Source organism: Macaca thibetana, chromosome 6 (genome assembly GCF_024542745.1).
Source record: "Macaca thibetana thibetana isolate TM-01 chromosome 6, ASM2454274v1, whole genome shotgun sequence".
In the NCBI taxonomy this organism is placed as follows: Eukaryota; Metazoa; Chordata; class Mammalia; order Primates; family Cercopithecidae; genus Macaca; species Macaca thibetana.
The window spans coordinates 41,587,790-41,607,560 of NC_065583.1; the positions used below are offsets into that span (position 1 = coordinate 41,587,790).

Genomic DNA, 19,771 nt, shown 5'->3' on the forward strand with positions numbered 1-19,771 from the left:
GGAACGTTGTTGGTGGGGGATTAGTTGTCATCACTCCCATTTTAAATATTTGGGGTGTGTGTGTGGAGTGCTGAGAAACAGAGTAGAGTAGCCCAAATTTGGTAAAGTGTCACCAGCGGTGCTGGTGCCCTATGGGGGCCAGGATTCTCTAGATACCTCCTACCCCTCAGCATTTGGAAACAGGGCACATCACGTCTCAAATAGCTAGTCTTCTCATTCTCCTCAGTTAGCGGATTCCAGGGAGAGTGAGTGCCCAGCTCACCAAGTGAAAGGCACAGAAGGATGTTGCCCATTGTATGCCCAGTGGCCAAGGGGGCCCCAAGTACATGCTGAATGGCTAGAGCCTCAACCATGTTTTGGGAGGCAGTTGGGGGCAGAGTGGGCATTAAGCTATCTGCTGAGTCCAGGGTTGCTTGTCCTTGTCCCAGAGCCTCATCTGAGTTGAAAAAGGGAGAGGAGATCCTGGGCCTACACAGAGGTGGGAGATGCAGGAAGCTAATGAGGTTGACTGCAGGCGAGAAGATCATCTCATCTTCAGGATCTCTGTTCTATACCACCTGTAGGACAGAGGAGAGATAAAGCAGTAATGACAGTACCCACCTTCAAAATGGATGAGGAAGTCAGACCCAGAGGCACAGGTGACTCCCAAAAATGGTCTGGACTCACTGGAGTCCAATCAATTTGTCATCAGATAGTTGCAGAATGTCTGCTATGTGCCAGATTCATCTGGGCATTGGGGATGCCATGGTGAATCCTGCCCTCAGTGTTAGACCATCAACAGAAAAAAAAATACATGAGGAAGACCATCTGGACAGTGATAAACACTAGGAAGAAAACTGAAACAGAGTGGTAAGGGAGAGTGATTGGAAGGGACCATTTCAGTTTGGTTGTCAGGGGAAGCCTCTTTGAAGAGAGAACATGAGACCTGAAGCTTGATTATGAAAAAGGGCAAGTCATCTGAAGATCTGGGGGAAGTGCATTCAAGGAAGAAAGAAAAGCAACACCAAAGGCCCTTAGGTGGCAGTGGGCTCTGTGCATTTAAAAAACAGAAAGGCAACCACTATTGCTTGAGAGAAATGAACAAGTAGGTGAGAGGAAGGAGCGAAAGCTGGAGGGTTAAGTAAGGTCAGATCATAGAGGCCTTGTAACCACAGTAGAGAGTTAGACTTTTATTCTAAGTGTAATGGGAAGCAGGGAGTGACATCCCTCAATTAGCACTTTTTTTTTTTTTGACGGAGTCTCGCTCTGTCGCCCAGGCTGGAGTGCAGCGGCGCAATCTTGGCTCACTGCAAGCTCCACCTCCCGGGTTCACACCATTCTCCTGCCTCAGCCTCCCGAGTAGCTGGGACCACAGGAGCCTGCCACCACGCCCACCTAATTTTTTTGTATTTTTAGTAAAGACGGGGTTTCACCGTTTTAGCCAGGATGGTCTCGATCTCCTGACCTTGTGATCCGCCCGCCTCTGCCTCCCAAAGTGCTGGGATTACAGGCGTGAGCCACTGCGCCTGGCCCCAATTAGCACTTTTAAGATCACTCAAGCTGCTGTGTGAATGGATTACATAGGGCGATCATGGCAGTAGGGGGACCAGTGAGAAGGCTGTTAGGTGAGAAAATCGGTGTCCACATCATTTGTCATCCAGACCAAGATACTTGTGCAGGTAAACAGGGGTGCTACAAATAATTAAGCGGGGACAACAGGCATAACCAGATGGTCTCTGGCAAAGTGGGACATATGGACACTCTGGATATGATAGACTAAGGCAGCAGTTTCCAAGGTGTTGTTCCTAGATCAATAGCATCAGCATCGCCTGATTAAAATTAAAAATGCAAATTCTCAGGCTCCTACCCCAGTCCTTTGAATCAGCAACTTGGGATGGGCCCAGTGGTATGTCTTTTAATGATCCCTTTAGGTGATGCAGGTTAAAGTTTGAGAATCACTTGAGCTAGTGACAGTGGTATAGGTGATGAGGTGTGGCCAGACACAGGACATAGTTTGAATATGAGGGGTGAAAGAAACTAGAATGTGGAAACAGCTCTTTGTTTTTTGTTTGAGTGATGTGTATATGGTGGTGCCCTTTACTGCAACGGGAAGGACTAAGATGGGGAGAGGATGGGTTTTGTGAGGGGATTAAGCTTTCGTTTCAGATGTATAAGTGAGAGTGCAGACACAGGCCTTTCTTCCCTGGGCTACCTCTCAGAACAAGGAAGCATTCTAACAGCCAGAGGACAGCCGAGCTCTGCAGCTTTAGGCACTCTTTTCAGAGTCAACCTCCTTATGAGTCCCTGAATTGAGAGAAGGGACTTTTCCCAATGAAGTTGCTCTGAGTACCACTTCAAGTCATGGCCCAAGAATGACTGTGGAGAAAAAGCGGAGCACTGCCCTCAGAGCCAAATAACTGGCTACTCGGGCGAAAACAGCTAAAGAAAGTACAAGTTGAGATGCTTTTATCTAGAAAATAAAAATCTGGGCCTTGTCTTGGGAGTTCTCTTGGAGACCAAAACTTGCCGATGACAAAGCTCTGGCTGTCATGAACATACCCGAGCCAGGACTGTCACAGGAAGTTCAGCAGTTTTAGCAGTTGTGCTCCAACACACAGCTCCTAGCTACAGGAGGAATCACTTTTCTATTTGGTCCTGGATTCCTAACCTGGCACCCCATGCCTGAGCATTTGGTTTTTGTTTGGAGTACATGGGCTACATTTGCAGCAAATACAGGGAGTAGCAAGCCCTTATCCCTGTGCTGTCTGGTGCAGGGAATGCACACCATCAGTGACATCCAACAGTGCACAGATGAAAAGAGAAACAAGGAGTATGTGGCCACCCCTCCTTGTAGTGGTGCTAGAGCAGGTGGAAGCCAGAGACAGATAGACAAGCTCTAAGTTCCAGAGCAAGGATTCTTAACTTGGATCTTTGGGGTTCTGTGGTGCAGCTGAGAGAGTCTCAAGCTTTCATCAGATTCTCAAGCCTAAGACTCCAAAAGAAATAAAGAACATTTGCTTTAGACAGCAATGGTGCTCACACTTTAGTGTGCTTCACAATCACCTAGAGGGCTTGTTACAATATGGATGCTGGGGCCCAGCCCTAGAGGTTCTAAGTCAGTAGGTTTGGAGTGGGACCCAAGAATGTAAGGGGATGCTTGGCCCAGGGGCTACGCTTTGAGAACCACTGCTTTAGAGGATACCAAAAACCATGAAGAGTTCAAGTTCAAATTATGATCTTTCCTTTTCAGACAGGAGTTCCAACAGATGCCATAGTCCTTGAAACCACCCCTAAGTCCCAAGGAACTTGAGATTTTATTTTTGGAAGAAGCCCCTGGAGAATTACAGACTCTGGACCTCTCCTTGAGGTCAGGAAACATCTGGGAAACAGCATTTTATAGGGTGCAGGAAAATGCCTCCAGAAACTTAAAAGCCTAAGCAAATCTGAGCTGAAAACTACATGGCTTTCTCTGGCTGATCCAATTGCTGCACCAATTGTTGGTGAACAGTGAGGTTTTGAGAATCTGGGCAGACCCAGATCCTTTCCTAGAGACTATCTCCTGATACTTGTGGAACTTGTGTCTGAAGCCACATGGGCTCAGATAGGAGGTCTGCTCTAAGGAAGAAACGGTGTCTGCTGCGGGATAGAATCTGGGTATAGGAAGGAAATCAACAACTCAACTAGACAGAATTCAAGAGCCTCATTCACAGAACTCTTTGATCAGGTCATTGTGGTAAGGGCGGGAAGAGGCAGGAATAGTACTCAGGGCTGTGCTTACTTAAAGCAAGAGCAGTGGAGAGAGGCCTGGTAGGGCCATCTGCCAGCTTCCTTCAGACCTGCTCTGAGTAAGTCATTCCCCCATGAAAGGGGAGGGGGAAATGAAAATGTGGATTCATTCATGAATCAACCTCTGAAACAGGAAGTGTGGCTTTTGAGCTATGCAGAAGAATCCTCCTTTGCTCCCGGTAATATTGGCTTTGACATTCAGCTACATACATCCTTGGGGGAGGCAAAGTCAAAGTCAGGGAGACCCTACAAATTAAGGGATGAGGAGGCAACTTCATAGAGAAGGCAACATATTAGAGTGATTGAGACTGTGGCTGTGCTTTGCCATCATCCTACCTGGACTTGAATCCTGACCGTGGAGTTCTAGGCATGCCATTTAATCGTTCTGTGCCTTAGTATCCTCATCTATAAATTGAGGGTAATAACAGTGCCTATTTCATAGAGTTATAGTAAGAATGAAGTAAAATAACACAGGTAAAATGCTTAGCTTGGTGCCTTGAATATTTTAAGCACTCAATGTTTAAAAAATAAAGTGTGGTGAACAAGAAGAAATTTGAGATGGTGGCAATACAGACCCACCCTAAGTGACACTGCCAGAAACAGAAAGTGGAGCTATGTTACACCTACTGCTAGTCTCCACAGAAGGCTGACAGAGGTCTGAGGTGTGAGATGAGCACAGGGAGAGCCAGGATGCCTTTGATGGTGGGGTTAACTAGACAACCCTACTGGCTGTAAGGCAGTGATATCCTATTCTTTTAAGCCTTGCAACATTCAATGAGTCTGTTTTGTGACATTTTCTCACTGCCAATCTAACTGCCAAATAGCCTGATGTGAGGAAATCGAAGTGAATGAAAATCAATATTGGTAGGAAAATTGTACTGATGTCATTGGAAACACTCTGAAGATGTGCAATATTTAGGTAGAATCCCCAATTTCAGGGGAAAAACTGTGGCTCCTCCTCCTGAAGTTCTAGAAGGTGGGGTGGGGGTGGGGTGGGGGTGCTGAAGTGAGAACAGTGGAGGTGTGTGCTGGCCCTCAGGTGACCTAGCAGGCAAACACTGAAAAAGAGAACTCTCTTTTCTCTGGTCCTGAAAGAACAGGACCTCTTCCAAAACTCAGTACCCAAGATAAAACAGTCCTGACTGCTTAGAAATAAATTGTTCCTGAGACTAGGAACAAAGAGATTTCTAAAAGCCATGCAAAATACCGAAATAAATGATATACCACATGGTTAAATGAAAGTTAACATCCATTGGAGGTGGAGGTAGGAAGAGACCACCAATTACATCTTAGAAAAGAAAGACTGAAGAAAAATGACAAATAGTTCTGTTTAAGCATGCTGGGTTCCTTTCTTGAGGGGCTCCCCATGGTCCTACCAGCATTGCCTTATAGTTCCGACCTGGCTATCTGGGATGCTCCTCCTGTAGCCCTTCAGTAGGACCTCACCTCGGGTCCTCTTGCTGTCCAACTGACCACTGGGCATATTTAATCATGGTCCTATCTGGAGTCTTTAAAAGATGAAGGGCCTGACTCCTGACTTTTCACTCCCTTATACTTGCTGGGAGTAAATCATGGCTGGAATTGCCACCACCTCCTGTGCTTGAGTCCTTCTCTCGGACAGGAACCCAAAGATTTATCTGATCGCTGCAGAGAAGAGAGCAGAATCTGGTCTCTTCTTCAGGAAGTAGCCACCTGTCTTCTGTGTGCACCCCCCAAATCAGAGGCACCATAGAACTTAGGGAAACTGAAGTTTCTTAGGCATCCCACCTACCTCTCTAAAACAGTGGCACCCTCAGCTTTCAGTTTTCATAAAGCAAAGTTTCTCCATTGTTTTTATTGAAGTTGGTGGTTGTCAGATGTGGAAGCTAGTCCATCCTTCTGTTCACTCCAAAGTAGGGACCTTTTATTTACTTTTTTCTTTTTTGAGACGGAGTCTCGCTCTGCCACCCAGGCTGGAGTGCAGTGGCACAATCTTGGCTCACTGCAATGTCTAACTCCCAGGTTCAAGCAATTCTCATGCCTCAGTCTCCCAAGTAGCCGGGACTACAGGTGTGCACTACCATCCAGCTAATTTTTGTATTTTTCAGTAGAGACGGGGTTTCACCATGTTGGCCAAGCTGGTCTTGAACTCCTGACCTCCAGTGATCCACCCACCTAGGCCTCCCAAAGTGCTGATATTACAGGTGTCAGCCACCATGCCCAGCCAAGCAGGGCCTTTTTAGCAAGAAAACAACAAAACAATACTCATAATGAACTCTCTTGGGATTCCCCATGAGAAGCCTGGAACTGTAATAATGTGAACTTGAGATAGCCTACGGACATGCATCAAGTGTTAGAATATAACTGCTGTCGTATATACTTAAGTAACATTGAGAGATTTTTCATAGTGTGATTTTTGCCAGGTTATCCTGGAGAACTACTTGCTCCAAGCATTCCTCATATCCAGCTTGAAGGTAAGTGAAAACATAAAAAAAGATAAAATAAAAGGAGAAAGCTACAAATAAAACTTCAAACTCTACTTAAAAAGGTTGAGGAAAATATATACCTGAGGCTTCTGAGGCCTTTGTTGGATTTTAAGTTAGAGGTCAAAATGGGTGGTTCTTGTGGTCAGATAATCTACTCTTCTGGAAGGCCCCACTGAAACTATCCTGAGGGATGGCTCCTGTGTCTGGTTTTTATTGGTAGCTTCATTCACTGTCTGCCATTCCACTCACTAGAAAAACAGTTTTGAAAGAGATTTTAAACCGCAACCTTTATTTTCTAAGTGTTCAACAGCATAATACGGCAACTATTAAAAATAATTTATTAGATATTTCAAATAACTAAGAGTGGAATTAGAATGTTCCTAACACAAAGAAATGATACATACTTCAGATGATGGATACCCCAATCATCCTGATTTAATCATTACATTGTACGCTTGTTTCAAAATGTTACATGTACCCAATAAGTACGTATAAGTAGTAGGTATCCATGATAATTAAACTGACAGGAAACAAAAAACCTTCCATGAGAATGGAGCATGATCTATGGGAAAAGGTTTTCCTTCTCTTCAACATGATGGCTAGGTTAACTGTCATACCACCAGAGAATTTTTTAAATGACCCAATATGCCAGGATAGGGAAGCCATTCACATAAAATTTTTTAAAATAAGCAAACCTATCTTAAAATAAAATGGAAGATAGAGTTCTCTAGTATGAGAGCACTTTTAATGCTTGCAGTCGATTAATGATCATAAGTAACAGGCAAGTATACCTGCTACTGAGTCCTAAAAACGGTTTCCACCTATCAAAAAAAAAAAAAAAATCCAAGATCGCAACCAGACCCCTTCCCCCAAAAAGCACTGAAACAAAAGACTGATCTGATTATACAGTCACATGAAAAATAAACATCTTTATTTTTTGCCTACTTTATTTCATTTTTTCAAATAAAATTTAAATCTGTACAAAGTATACTGTTACAGTATATATTTTGTAAGAATCAATGCCTAAAATAATCACAATACTTCAATAAGCAGTACAGCAGACCTCGCTAGTTTTCAGCTTTGATATTGAACAAACTCAAGCCGGCTGATGCACAACACGTTTGCTTGGTTTCCACATGGTGAATTCCCAGCACTTAGATGGGAGAACATGACAGCAAATATGGTAATATTACAGCCCGACACACTGCGTTTCTTCATGTGATAATAACTGCACATATTTAATACAGAATGCTCAAATTTACTTTTTAAATTGCATTTGCTTACTTCTTAGTTGGCAAAATTCAGCATTCTTAAATGGGGTCCCCAAACAGTGCAAATTAATGATATTCTAACTGTATATTGGCACATCTCCAATAAGGATTAACTTGTAAACTCAAAGAATATCAACAACTTAGTCCTAAATTTTAACTAATATACATCTGGTCCATTTAACCAAAGTCATTTTGGAAAGATATTAAAGAACAATTCTATTTCTGAAAGGATATTGTTTTGACCATTCTTTAGAGAAGATAAATTTTTAAATTGTCATTAAAATGTTTCACTATAAAAATTTTACAAACTTGATTAGAAATTTCAAGATTATGATTCACAGCAGACAAATACAAACTGTATATTCCAACAATACCTATTCTTAGACTTTCAAACAGAGCACAACCATGTCAGCTGTGTTAACTAAAATTCTGAACAGTGTACTAAATTTATAAGTGGTGCTGGGTCTAGCAAGTGTAAATACACAGTATATTTCAATGAAAAGAATTGTCTTCTTTATACTTTATTTGTTTTCCCATAAGGAAACATTAATGTTTACATTCTTTAATAAAGTTAATCTTACATCAGAATATAACTTAATACTGTCAGCAACAGGGACCACACACAGTAAATAAGAAGCACATTTAAAATAAGTCTGATTTCACATAGATTAACATTTGTTGGTTAATAAAATATTGACAGTATTACAATCTTACAATATTTACAGTAAGAAAAATCTAGAGTAATATATACCTTTCACAGCAGGATTCCTTTTTGTAAAATTTATTCCAGTTTGGGATTGTGTATACACGAAAAGCTCAAAATAAAGCAACTCTGCAATATAATCTTAAAATAATGGCTACTAGGGGGAAATTCTATCACAACCATTGAAAATAATGGCGACTTCTCACGGAGTCTGTGGCATCTGAGAACCCAGTTAATTAACCAAAGTCTTGCTCACATTAGCCTCAGTTACCCAGATTAAAGCAGAACTCCGGCCTTCCCTGACTGCTGAAAACCCAACAGATTTTCTCAACATGCTATAAGGAAAGAGGAAAAATTGGTTTCAGCTCACACCTCATGGCTGGAAGCCTCCGGAAGCCTCCAGCCAGTGCACACTCCCCGACTTATGCTAAAAGAGGGCCAATTTCATCCCCAAAGCATCACAAGAGTCCACCCTCCAACCACAAGGCACTCTGACACCAAACTCACCCATTCCTCAACTCTTGTGCCCTAGGATAATGCATGAACTTAGCCCATATAATACACACCAGCATCTCAGAGACTTGGGACCAGGGCAAAGAAAGAGACTAGTGTAGTTTGCACTGAGATCAATAAGAAAAATGGGAAGTGATGCACATTTCCAATTAGAATGACAAGAAGAAGACCCACATCCCTAAACTGGAATTTGGCCAGGGCATCAGAGTTAGCACCCCCTCTCTGAGTACCACTAGCGATTAGGATGTGTGCTCTGGGCCTCCTCTAAAAGAGAGCATCTACAGTAAGTAACACAGTATGGGACATTAGTTCTGTGACGACTGCCAAGAAAGCAGATACAATTCTTGAATCTGGGGCTGTCTACGGCACCTGAGGTCAATCATCCAAGCTGTGACCTGTCCCAACCCTGCTTACTTTAAGATATCTGATGGGCACAGAGCACTCAGGGATATGGCTGCTGGCTACTTTGGACTCTAGATCTCACAGGTAATCAACAGGTATCTGGGATTGAATTAGCAAACTGTACCATAGCTCCTTAAACAGACACTGTCAAGTATGAAATCATGTCAAGCATGAATCTTCACTGTCAGGTCACAAATTGAAGTGGGAGTCTTCCCACATCAGCCAAGGTTATTTTGTCAGAACCTTAGAGGAGTTGGACAGTTTTTCATGTTGCAAGTGATTAGTTTACTTATTTCAGTCAAGCTGGATTGGCAAACCAGACTGATTTATTTAGTTAGCTTTGTTTTTTTGATTCTTATGTGTGTGCTAACCCAAAGCTGTTGTATTTGGGCTAAATACACTGACAGAGAAAATTCAAACGACAAAAGTTTTCAGAAAACTTCTGTGGCATTTTTTCTTTTTGGAAGTAAATGCAAGATCTAAAGGTATTTCTACCCAACAAAGTCTGTTTAAGTGTTTAATGTTATTTCCTTTTTGGTCCTATACAGAATGCTATGACTTCTATATAGGTCTGAATGCTGCTCCATGTAGATTCCTTCTGTATATCTAAAAATATATACTTTTCAGTAGTTCAATACATGGTTAATCTTCCCACAGAGGAAGATTTTTGTAATCACATGTTGCAAAGTAGAAAACATCTCCTTTCTAAGAAAGGAAATATACTTTCCTATTGTACACTTTTGAATAAGCCCAAAGGCATGCACCAAAAATCATTATTAAAACTAATACATGCAATAAAATGGTGTAGAGTTAGACTTAAAGTGCTGCTTCTCAATTTTTTTAATTTGGAGAAGACATTTTGTCAGTTGTAGACTCAAAGATCTTTCCCCCACCCACCCTCCCCACCCCCTGGCATTAAGAGAGAAAAGTAAAAAGTATGCATAAATCTTTTAACTATTCTTTACATGGGGGAAAGAACAGATATATCAACTATCCTATGTATCAACTGGATTCCCAGTTTTAAATAAAACCAATATTTACTGGTAAAAATTGTCAAAGCGAATACACCCAAACAAATGTTACTAGTAAATAAATGTTCTACATAGAGAATAATTTACTTTGGTTTTATGCGCCTTCTCAAAAATAACACTAGTGTCCCAACGTCACCAAACTGATGTGTTCCAGCAAAGTTGTAAGGCAAATCTTTTTTTCCCTAGTGACATCTTGTTTCCCAACAGACAAAACTAAAATCTTTTGGTGAGGAAGGGGTTAAGATAATGGCTAACCCCTTGGCATCCTGAGCATTGTGGTTTATCAAACTCTACCCTGCTAGAAATTGTCAGGCACCCTGACCCCTGCCTTGAACCAGGAATGGCTCCCATGTCTAGAGATGCCCTGACTCCTTATAAATAGCTTTCAGAACTTTGCTTCTTTTTCCCTTCTCTCTGGATGTTATAATGTCTAACAAAGCTGGTTGCAATGTCACATTTTGCTAGTAGGGGCCACCATCTAACAATAATTCCAATATGAAAGGTTTTAAGCCAATAGTTGGTTCCTAATTTTATCAACGATTTGTACTAAAATTCTCTATAATTTACTTAGAGCAGAGATCTTTAACTTGGGTTTCAGAAGATGTGTGATGCCCCTGAGGTTGTATGCAAAAGTATTCAGGTATGTGCATTTTTTTTTTTTCCTGGGTAGAGGATCCATCACACTTTCATCAGATTATCAAAGGTATCTGTGACCCCCAAAAAGGGTTATAGGGACTTAGAGGGATACCCGTAATTCATTTTATACCAGGACTGGGAAATGGGGGCAGAAAACTAAAAATGGCCTCGAAAAAGGCCAGGGACAAATTGCTGATCTTTTCCCTTTATTCACATTGGGAAAATAAGTGCTTCAAACTGGGAAAAATCATTAATTAAGGTGGTTAAACTCCATTAAAAAACAATCAAATCACTTTCTAAATTTTTTTCATTTTTGATATGTGGTAAATTTCGTCTCCAAGAAAAGGTTCGGAGACTGAATTTTTCTCTTTTCCTAAAGGAAATTCATATATAGAATGCTGAATATCATCCACATTTAAAGATTTGACAACATAAAAGTTAGATAACTCTTAATGATGTGAATCTTTAACTTATGATTTTGAGTAAAGGATTATCTAGAATCAAATATACACTTATTAACCTTCATTTCCCAAAATTGGTCCATATTTAGACAACTACCTGGCACAATTTCACTAGATAAACCTAAAATCTGAATAACGGAAGTTAAACTTCTATCCAAAGTAAAAACAAAGCCATAAGGTTCCACAATTGAATTGGCCACGAACATTCACACTATGTTATAGAGGACTTTCTCATTTCAAATACATCACTGAATGTTCAACAGAATTTGCAAACATAAGATCCAGAATGACTAGCAAAACATGCTAAGAGCATGTCAAAAAGTAAAACACCACCACTACCCCCCATCCGGAAACACACTCAGGCATTCCAAAAATAAACCAGATCTGAAAAGAGGCCTCTCACTTGGTTTTAAGTATGAGGTGTGTACAAAGCTATGAGAAAGGGAATATAAAATGAAATAACCAAATAACTTACAAAAAATAATTTTAGCCAAAAACACATATCTCTGTTCCATTGATAAAACTATCAATTAAAAATTTTTTTTTGCAATTCTGAACACCGTGTTGCATAATATCACCAAGACAAAAAATATGTTCACAGGTACACTTTTTGTTATTTTCTTTCTAGAGCACATCTTTGAGATCATAAGACCGCATCTGGTTAAAATAAAGTCTCTTGTCCTTGCTTCCCTTCCCCCTCAAAGTGATTCAACCCCGAATTCCAAAAAGGAATATTCAATATAACCACTTCAAAACCAGTTATAACACTTAGACCATGAGGAAACTATATGAACATTATGGAAAACTACATGAAAGAGGGAGCTGCCACTTGCCACCCACTTCACTTCCAGCTTTTTAAGCATGTACCCAGCTAGACTTCAGTGAAACAACCAAATCCAGGCCATCTCAGGCTAGAAGTTAAAACTCAAAGACATCATTTCATATACACACATATATATTTCCTATCCTAAGTTTTAACCTTGTCTGTTTAAACAGTTTAATAAAGCTCACATTTACAAAGGATTTTATTGGCAAATAAAGGCCCATATTAAAAATTTTATCAAAACAAATTTTTGTTTTATACAGCTAACACTAAGAAATATTTTCTCGGCCTTATAAAGTATATTTAATTGCATACAATTTTTGCTTTGGGTGGGATATTGAAAACATAATTCTGCAAGAAATTAGAAAAGACTAGAAACAAAAGTGAAAGTGACTAGCCTTAACTTTCAAAAAATCAAGTGCAAAGTTAAATAGTGCAAATAATGAAAACTAGAAATTTTACAGGCAACTTTAGTCTTTCCTGCTTTTGCACTTTTATACATTGACAACTTTATAAACCCTAACAACTATATGCAGCATGGAAATGGGCTATCATTTATCTCCACTGACTAGACTTAAGGAAGCCTTTCAAAGACTTGTCTCACAGTCGTTTAAATCACTAGTTCTTAACACAGGTTTGGGAATTCTCTTCTTTTTAAACAAATTTCTAAGGGAGGGGCTATTTAAGAAGGCTCTGCATTGACTTAATGAGTTATAGTATATAACTATTATAATTTAAAATCTGACACAATAAAATGTGAAAATTATACTAAAGTGCCAACTCTACAAAATAAGCTATAGTAAAAATAATCTTGCTATTGTTAATGAACTTGACATTCGTAAAAAAGAAAAATTACCTTCAAAGTACAAAATCAGAACCACTTTTTTGCTATTTTTGAAAGAGATTTTTATCACTAACATACAGAGATGTGAGTAAAATGAAACTTCAAAGTAATCTGTCCAAATCACCAGGAATAAATCCGTACTAAATTCGACAACAAAGAGTTAATCCAAACGTACCTGAATTATGTAACTTAAAAACAAACATTATAGTAATTCTTTATCTTAAATAATTTAAAACACTACTGGAATAATGGGAAAAGAAATCTAAACACTATCAGCTTCCCTACAAAGGACATAAGAACCTCCAAAATGTACTAACTTATTTAATTAACATTTGCCACCACTGAACTCTTGGGAAAATACAATTTTAAAGTAAGAGAGAAAATGGGGAAACAGAAACATGAGTTTGGGGGGTATGTTGTCTAATTTTAGAAATACAGTATTATTGAGGGCCTCATAAGGTCCACAAGGTTAAATGGTTGCTATGGTTGCAAATGTGAAAGAAATAAAAAAGATACCTAAAATTGTAAGTTAGTGTTTTTACCTGGTTGTCTTCTTCTAAGAAATTTGTGTGGGCCAAAGTCCCAAAGTTCTATAAAAGCAAGGAATAATATGTGTCTTTGTGGAGTACAAAATCAAATAATTTGATCTAAGGACCATTTGAAAAGTAAAGGTAAACTACACTGTAACAAGAGCCCAAGAAAACAGATAGTATGTGTGATAAATATTTCTGATAGTTTAAAAAGAGTAACTGTGAAAAGCGTGAAATGTTCTTTTCTTTTCCTCAAAATAATAACTCCCCAGCACCCACTTGCCTTGACCAGAAAAGCTGTCATTCCACAATTGTGCTACTTAATTTGTCCCAGAAAAGCAGACATCCTATACATGAAAACAGACTTGTATAATGCATCATCATCATAACTCCAGCTACAGTAACTAACAATTTTCTCATAATCAATGAGGGATCCATTTTCTCTGGCTTTACTGAAACTTCCTTAGTGAAGATCAACTTCATTTCCTTAGCAAATAACTCTCAATCAGATTCCATCATAGTACCTTTTCCTACCTCTAGCAAAAATTTCTCCCACTTTACTTCCAAACCATTCCCTATATACCTCTCAAACCCCCATCCACAAACACATTAAACAGCTCTCCTCATCCTACTCTCCAATTTCCAAACCAGTAAGTCTCAGTTCCCAGTAACTTACCTAAAATACACATACTTCTTACTCTCTTCAGTTCACAAGTTTCTTAATATTAATTTAGATACCTTCAAACTACCAGCTTAAGACCATGGGGAAAATAGCAATCGGAAAAAAACTGCCCAGTTACCTCATAATACTTAAATTGTTCTGGATCATCAGTTAGCTAAGTTCTAAGGCAGGAGTCAGAAATTTCTTTACTTCTCTCTGAAGAAGTAAGCTTGAGTGCCACTGGCAGGCCTACAGCAAGAATAAAAAAGGAGAGAGAAACAAAGAAAAAGGATAGGAGAGAGAAGATGCCAGATGTACATGGTAAGGAGGTAGGTCAAGTGCCACCAACTACCTGCATTGAAAATTGCCAATCCGCTCCAGCTGAATGGGAGTTTGACCCAAACTCAACATGTGTCTGATAAGTCATTAGCTGATGGCCACCATTGTTTGAGCTAGTCAAGATGAATAGGTAATTCACCTGTCCCATAACTTTAACTGCCACTTCACGATAAGGACATATTTTCTTAACTCCTCCTAGGATCCTTCTGTGTTAATCTACCTTAGACCAAAACACACACTAATGAGAATATTTCCATGTTTTTCACAATTCTAGAATACAAGGACTCGGTCCTTGAACTTGGAGGCCTCTTGAATTATTAAAGTAGAACCAAAATCAAGAAAATTAAACTCTTTAGCCAAAAAATTTTTTCCATCTAATGTTACAAAATAAGCTAATTGCGAATAATTATCAAAACAATCTGTGTATTTATGAAAACGTGAAAATCCTGTGATTCCAAAATGAGTGAAATACTTCTGATGTGTAAGAAGCAACTTTATTTTACATAGAGGATCACCACCATGTTTCTACCTATCAACAGGACAATTTTCCACAAAAGCAAAGGACATCAGAAGGAAAAATACAAAACAAAACAAATACCAAACATGGGGACAAAATAAAAATGAATGAGTAGTTATGACATTCTTGTTAAGAAAAATGTTAACAAGTGACCTTTGCCACACTCAGCTTTCCTAAAGACATAAATTGCCTGGACCATTCAACACCAAAACTTGGTAGTTAGCTTAGCAGATTCACTGGCTTGGAACCAATCATTATTTCTTTTTTCATCTGGTTGTTCTTGTATCATGAAATTCTACCTGACTCATGCTAATTCTGGCTTATTTTCACTTAGCCTGTAATAATCAAATTTCTGTTCAAAAAGAACGTGTCAAATGGCCTATGCCTTAAATTTAGGTTTTGTTTTAGGATCAATTAAATTCTTAAATATTAAAATCAGATTTTCTTAAAAAATGTATCACTAATTCTGCAAAGAAGACTTTAAAATAATTAATTTGTGAATAGCAGTGATCACTTTAGTTTTATAGCATACTTATGAATGGCCAAAACTTGGTTAACATGCAATGAAGAAAACAGAAATACTGTGATTTAAAAATGGATACCCTTTAACAAATCTACACAAATAACTTTGGTGAATTTATTTACATAAGCAATTCCAATAAATTCTCTCCTACTTATTTCACTCTCAAGGAGATGTGTGTATCTATATACATATGCACACACGCAATGCATATATACATATATATGTGTGTGTATATGTATCTCTCCAAATTATGAAGATATTCAAATTTAGGGATAATAAACTATAAACGTTATACTCAGAGTTATCACCAACTATTCCAAACTTAAGTTGCTATAGATACTCTTGTTTTAGCATCCTTTTACGTAGACGGTAAGATCTCATTCTGATACTCAAAAGATTTTAAAAAGGGGAAAAAGTCATCAGACTTGGTATCTCACTTTTTATGGTGAAGAAAATCTTAAAATTATGTTCACATGTAAAATAAAATGAATTGTGGAGCTATGAAAGCTACTAGAGCATCAATTTCAGATAGCCCCATTCTAAAATTATTTGGAAATGTGTGTGTATATATAACCTGAAAAAATGAACGGGAATATTGTAGACAAGAAGGTGAACCATGTGTGGAAGATAAAAATAATCATGCCCGTACGGTAGGGTCACAGGGATAGCAGATAACCCAAAATGTCATAAAACAAAAATGTGTTTAGAAAGTTTCAACAGGGCCAAAACACAAAATGTTAAAAGCACACAAACAAAAATGAATGAGATAATCCCCCCAAACATCAAGTTACATAAGAAAATAGGAAGAAAAAAGTTGACACAGTATCTTTTTAAATACATCAAATCTTAACTGACTTAAAAAATGATATAAAGTGCTTGGGCCATGATACCCACCCAGATTCTCATTATCAACGGATTTATCTTTTCCCCTCCCTTCCACCCAAATTTAATTCAGTTTTCCTGAAGAAAAAGTACAGCATCCCTATATTAATAAGAAATGAAAACAGTGAGTACAACTGATATAGATCCATTGACTTTTATTACAAATGTACTTGATCACTTGGCTTCAAAAAGTTTAAAATCAATACCCTATTTTCTGTATGCCAGTACAAAGCAAACTGTTTTACAAATTAAATACCTAAAAATTTGACAAAAATATTAAAATTTGATGAAAAACAATTATAAAAATCCTTAATCTCTCTTCAAAAAAGGAGGCAGTCTTCCCAGTTCTATTATACAATATTAATAATATTCACCATTTTTAGAATAGGTAGCTAAATTATATCTTTCTGTTAGCATACAAAACTTAGACTTATAGATTTTATTTGTATATGCTCCAGTTAAGTTTGTGAATGCCATCTGATTGCAATATAACCAACTATCTTTAATTGAATCCTAATTTACACTTATTTAATAATTTGCATAGTTTGAAAGGGATAAAGGTTATTCTACAACTAATTATCATAGGCTATTACAGTGCTACTTTTCAAGGCAATAAGTATTTGCTCCCAAATGAAATTATCTGTCTCCTTTAGGCAGGGGTTAAAATTACTAGCAGCTTTCTCTATTACCTGAAAAATCATATTGGAAGTTATCCATCTCTAGATGTGAAGGCCTAAAAAAACATAATATACTTTCCGCTTTGAATCAAATTTCAACCCCTGCATGGGACAACTAGAAAGTGAGACTTTCAAGGTTTTTTATTTCCCTGTTGGTTTTGGTTTCTACTCTCCATGGCTTTTTAAGAAGCTGGAAAACAGTTTGTCTTTCCTGACTAGCATTGTCTTTTTTTCCATTTGGCAAATATTCATCTACCTCCAATCTGTATCTACTGGAGGAAAAGCCGACATGCCTTTTCTTATGAACTTCCTTTGTTGTCAAAGGCATGTATAATGATTTCTACAGTTCTGGTTAGTTAACTTTAGCTCCCTCTGTGGCTGGATGACTGCTGCTTCTAACATCAGCATGATAAATAGGAGGCACAAATAAAAAGTAGCTTAAAAAAATTGGTGATTTAAAAGAAAAAAAACAACTTCAAACACACACACATACATGAGCATTTCAAATCTGGTGGCTGATCTCTGGATTAAATTACTTGACAGTGTCTCTCATTTTAAAGAACGTCAATATTGCAATGCAGTTCAAGTTTTCTTTTATACTTAGGCAAATAATACAGTTTAACCAAGCTCTTGGACCTTAATTGTAAGACAAAGCAGATCAATAAAAATAAGGCATACTTCTCAGGAATTAAGTTTTGTTTGCTTGTTTTTGGCACATTTGATCATACTGTCTTCTATGAATAACACATATGGTCAAATATACCATTTCCTTATTTGTTTCAGCACAAACAGGGTTTACCAACTAGTAAAATAAAAACAAGGAAAAATTCTAACATAAAACACTGATATATAGAACCTTGGTAAAGTACCGAGCACCTGGGAGGGAAGGGTAGGGAAAAGATGAAACAGGAGAGGGAAGACAAGGTTTGGGAGGGTGCTTGGGGAGGTAAAGTGAGATGCTTAAAAAAAGAGCATCTTTACAGTCACTTAGTCTTTTCTATGATCACTTTTTAAGTCTTAAAAGATCTGCATGTGGATTTCTTTTTAAACCCACTGACCATAAATCAGACACTGGTTTTAAAATCGTAGTAAGATTGTATTCAACTGTTTTAGTGTAAAGACAACTGCACAATACATGTGCTTCTTGAGCCGGTGGGATTCCAAGCAGAATCTGAAGTCTATAGGTAAGAAAGGCTTCACTTTAGGTAACTCTGGCCCTAAAGAAAACCTCATGAAAGAACTCGCATCTCAAAGAAAGGACACTTTGCCTAAGTTTGCTGTGTTTTTGTTGACTTGCACTACTTATTGCTGGCTACTATGAAACAGTGATCTAGGAGTACTCCAACAACCTGTAGTACAAGGCTTAACTTTAAGAAGCTATAGTAAACAAGAGACAAAATCAAAGCAATTCTCTTTCCTAATTAGTAACAGCACAGAGAATGCAGTCTTTTCCATATCACAGTTAAAGTACAGTGAACAAAACAGCTCAACAAACCTTAAGACAAAAAAGTGCAGGTTATTAATGTTTACATGCAGTTGATAAGCATTCCAAATGTCACATTATGCACTGTAAAAGCTCAACTTTACTATATGGAAATAAGAAAAAATGCACCTCTAGGGAGGGGGAAAAGCAATTTAATCATTTCCAGTGATTTTGTAAGTAAAGAAACTCCTAACTACTGTACGGTCACCTCATATTTAACATTGTATGAATATTAAAAGCAAACAATTTAATGGGAAAATGCACAGTACAATGAAAATAGCTTGTTATTCAACACATACAGTAGATCTCAATAACGAAGACAACACACTCAACCAGGGAGCATAAAAATATCAAATCAAAACCCAAAGAACCAGCAGAAAAAAAATCCTTCAAAAAGACAACTGTTTGCCTTCCTAGGCCAATGCTTTACAATATGAGAAGCACTGATACCTTCCCGCTCCTACAGGTGGTGTCTTATACATACAGCAGTTAGATCTATATGGCTGGATTTGCCAAGAAACAATTCCATCCCCAGAACTCTCTGTCAGACAAGACCCTTTTTTTTTTTTTTTTTTTTTACCAAAATACTTTCTACAGAATTCCAAACCAAAATGTACTGTTTAAGGCATCTTTTTTATAACATTTTCTCTTCACTCAAAGATGATAGTCATGCAGCAGTTTAATGATAAAAATATATTAATATTTTACTATACAGCAGCAAGAAGTTAGTTGTCAATTAAAAGCACACAAACATCTTTAAATGAAAACCTGTAAAAGACTATCGTTACAAACAATTTCAGTTTGGAGGACACCAGCTTGGTAAAGTGCTCTCCTAAACTTTGCATTTTCATACCCTACACCTTGAATATATGAGTTATAGAACATACTTTTGATAGAAGGCTTGTACACTTGGGGAACACAAATACACTTAGCATATAATGTAGCCAGTAATAACTAGCACCACAGCTACATGGAAATCCTTTACATACACCAACTTGGCTTTCACTTTTAAAACAAAACTCAGAATCCATGGCTCAGTAGGATAACTATAATTGTGTTGCTCTGCTTTTTAACAGGTCTACATAAGTTAACAGCACTAGCAAAAATCAAAGAATAGCTTCAGACCTCTTACAAGTTTAGGAGACAGTGCTAGTGACCACGAATAGACTCACTACCTGATGTCCAAGTACAGGTTCACTGGAAATTGCTGCACGTTAGTTAAGTTTTTAAAATCTTTCTACACAT

The 19,771-nt window shown here is 38.1% G+C and overlaps 3 protein-coding genes across 3 annotated transcripts in view; all 3 read right to left on the reverse strand.

The window, feature by feature from the left end:
- The window catches only part of CYSTM1 (cysteine rich transmembrane module containing 1), a 440,735-nt gene that overhangs the window by 105,991 nt on the left and 314,973 nt on the right, over positions 1-19,771 (reverse strand). The window lies entirely within an intron of this gene.
- On the reverse strand, positions 7,129-7,466 carry IGIP (IgA inducing protein). Its single transcript, XM_050795108.1, has one exon. It carries the CDS (start codon positions 7,464-7,466, stop codon positions 7,305-7,307), a length of 162 nt encoding a protein of 53 aa, XP_050651065.1. The 3' UTR covers positions 7,129-7,304.
- PURA (purine rich element binding protein A) overlaps positions 7,129-19,771 on the reverse strand; it is a 14,696-nt gene continuing 2,053 nt past the window's right edge. Inside the window, exons 1-2 of the mRNA XM_050795074.1 lie at positions 14,234-19,771; positions 7,129-14,196 (exon numbers count right to left, since the gene is read on the reverse strand). The exon at positions 14,234-19,771 is cut by the window's right edge and continues 2,053 nt beyond it. The gene's annotated coding sequence lies outside the window, so the exon portion shown is untranslated. The remainder of the gene's footprint in view (positions 14,197-14,233) is intronic.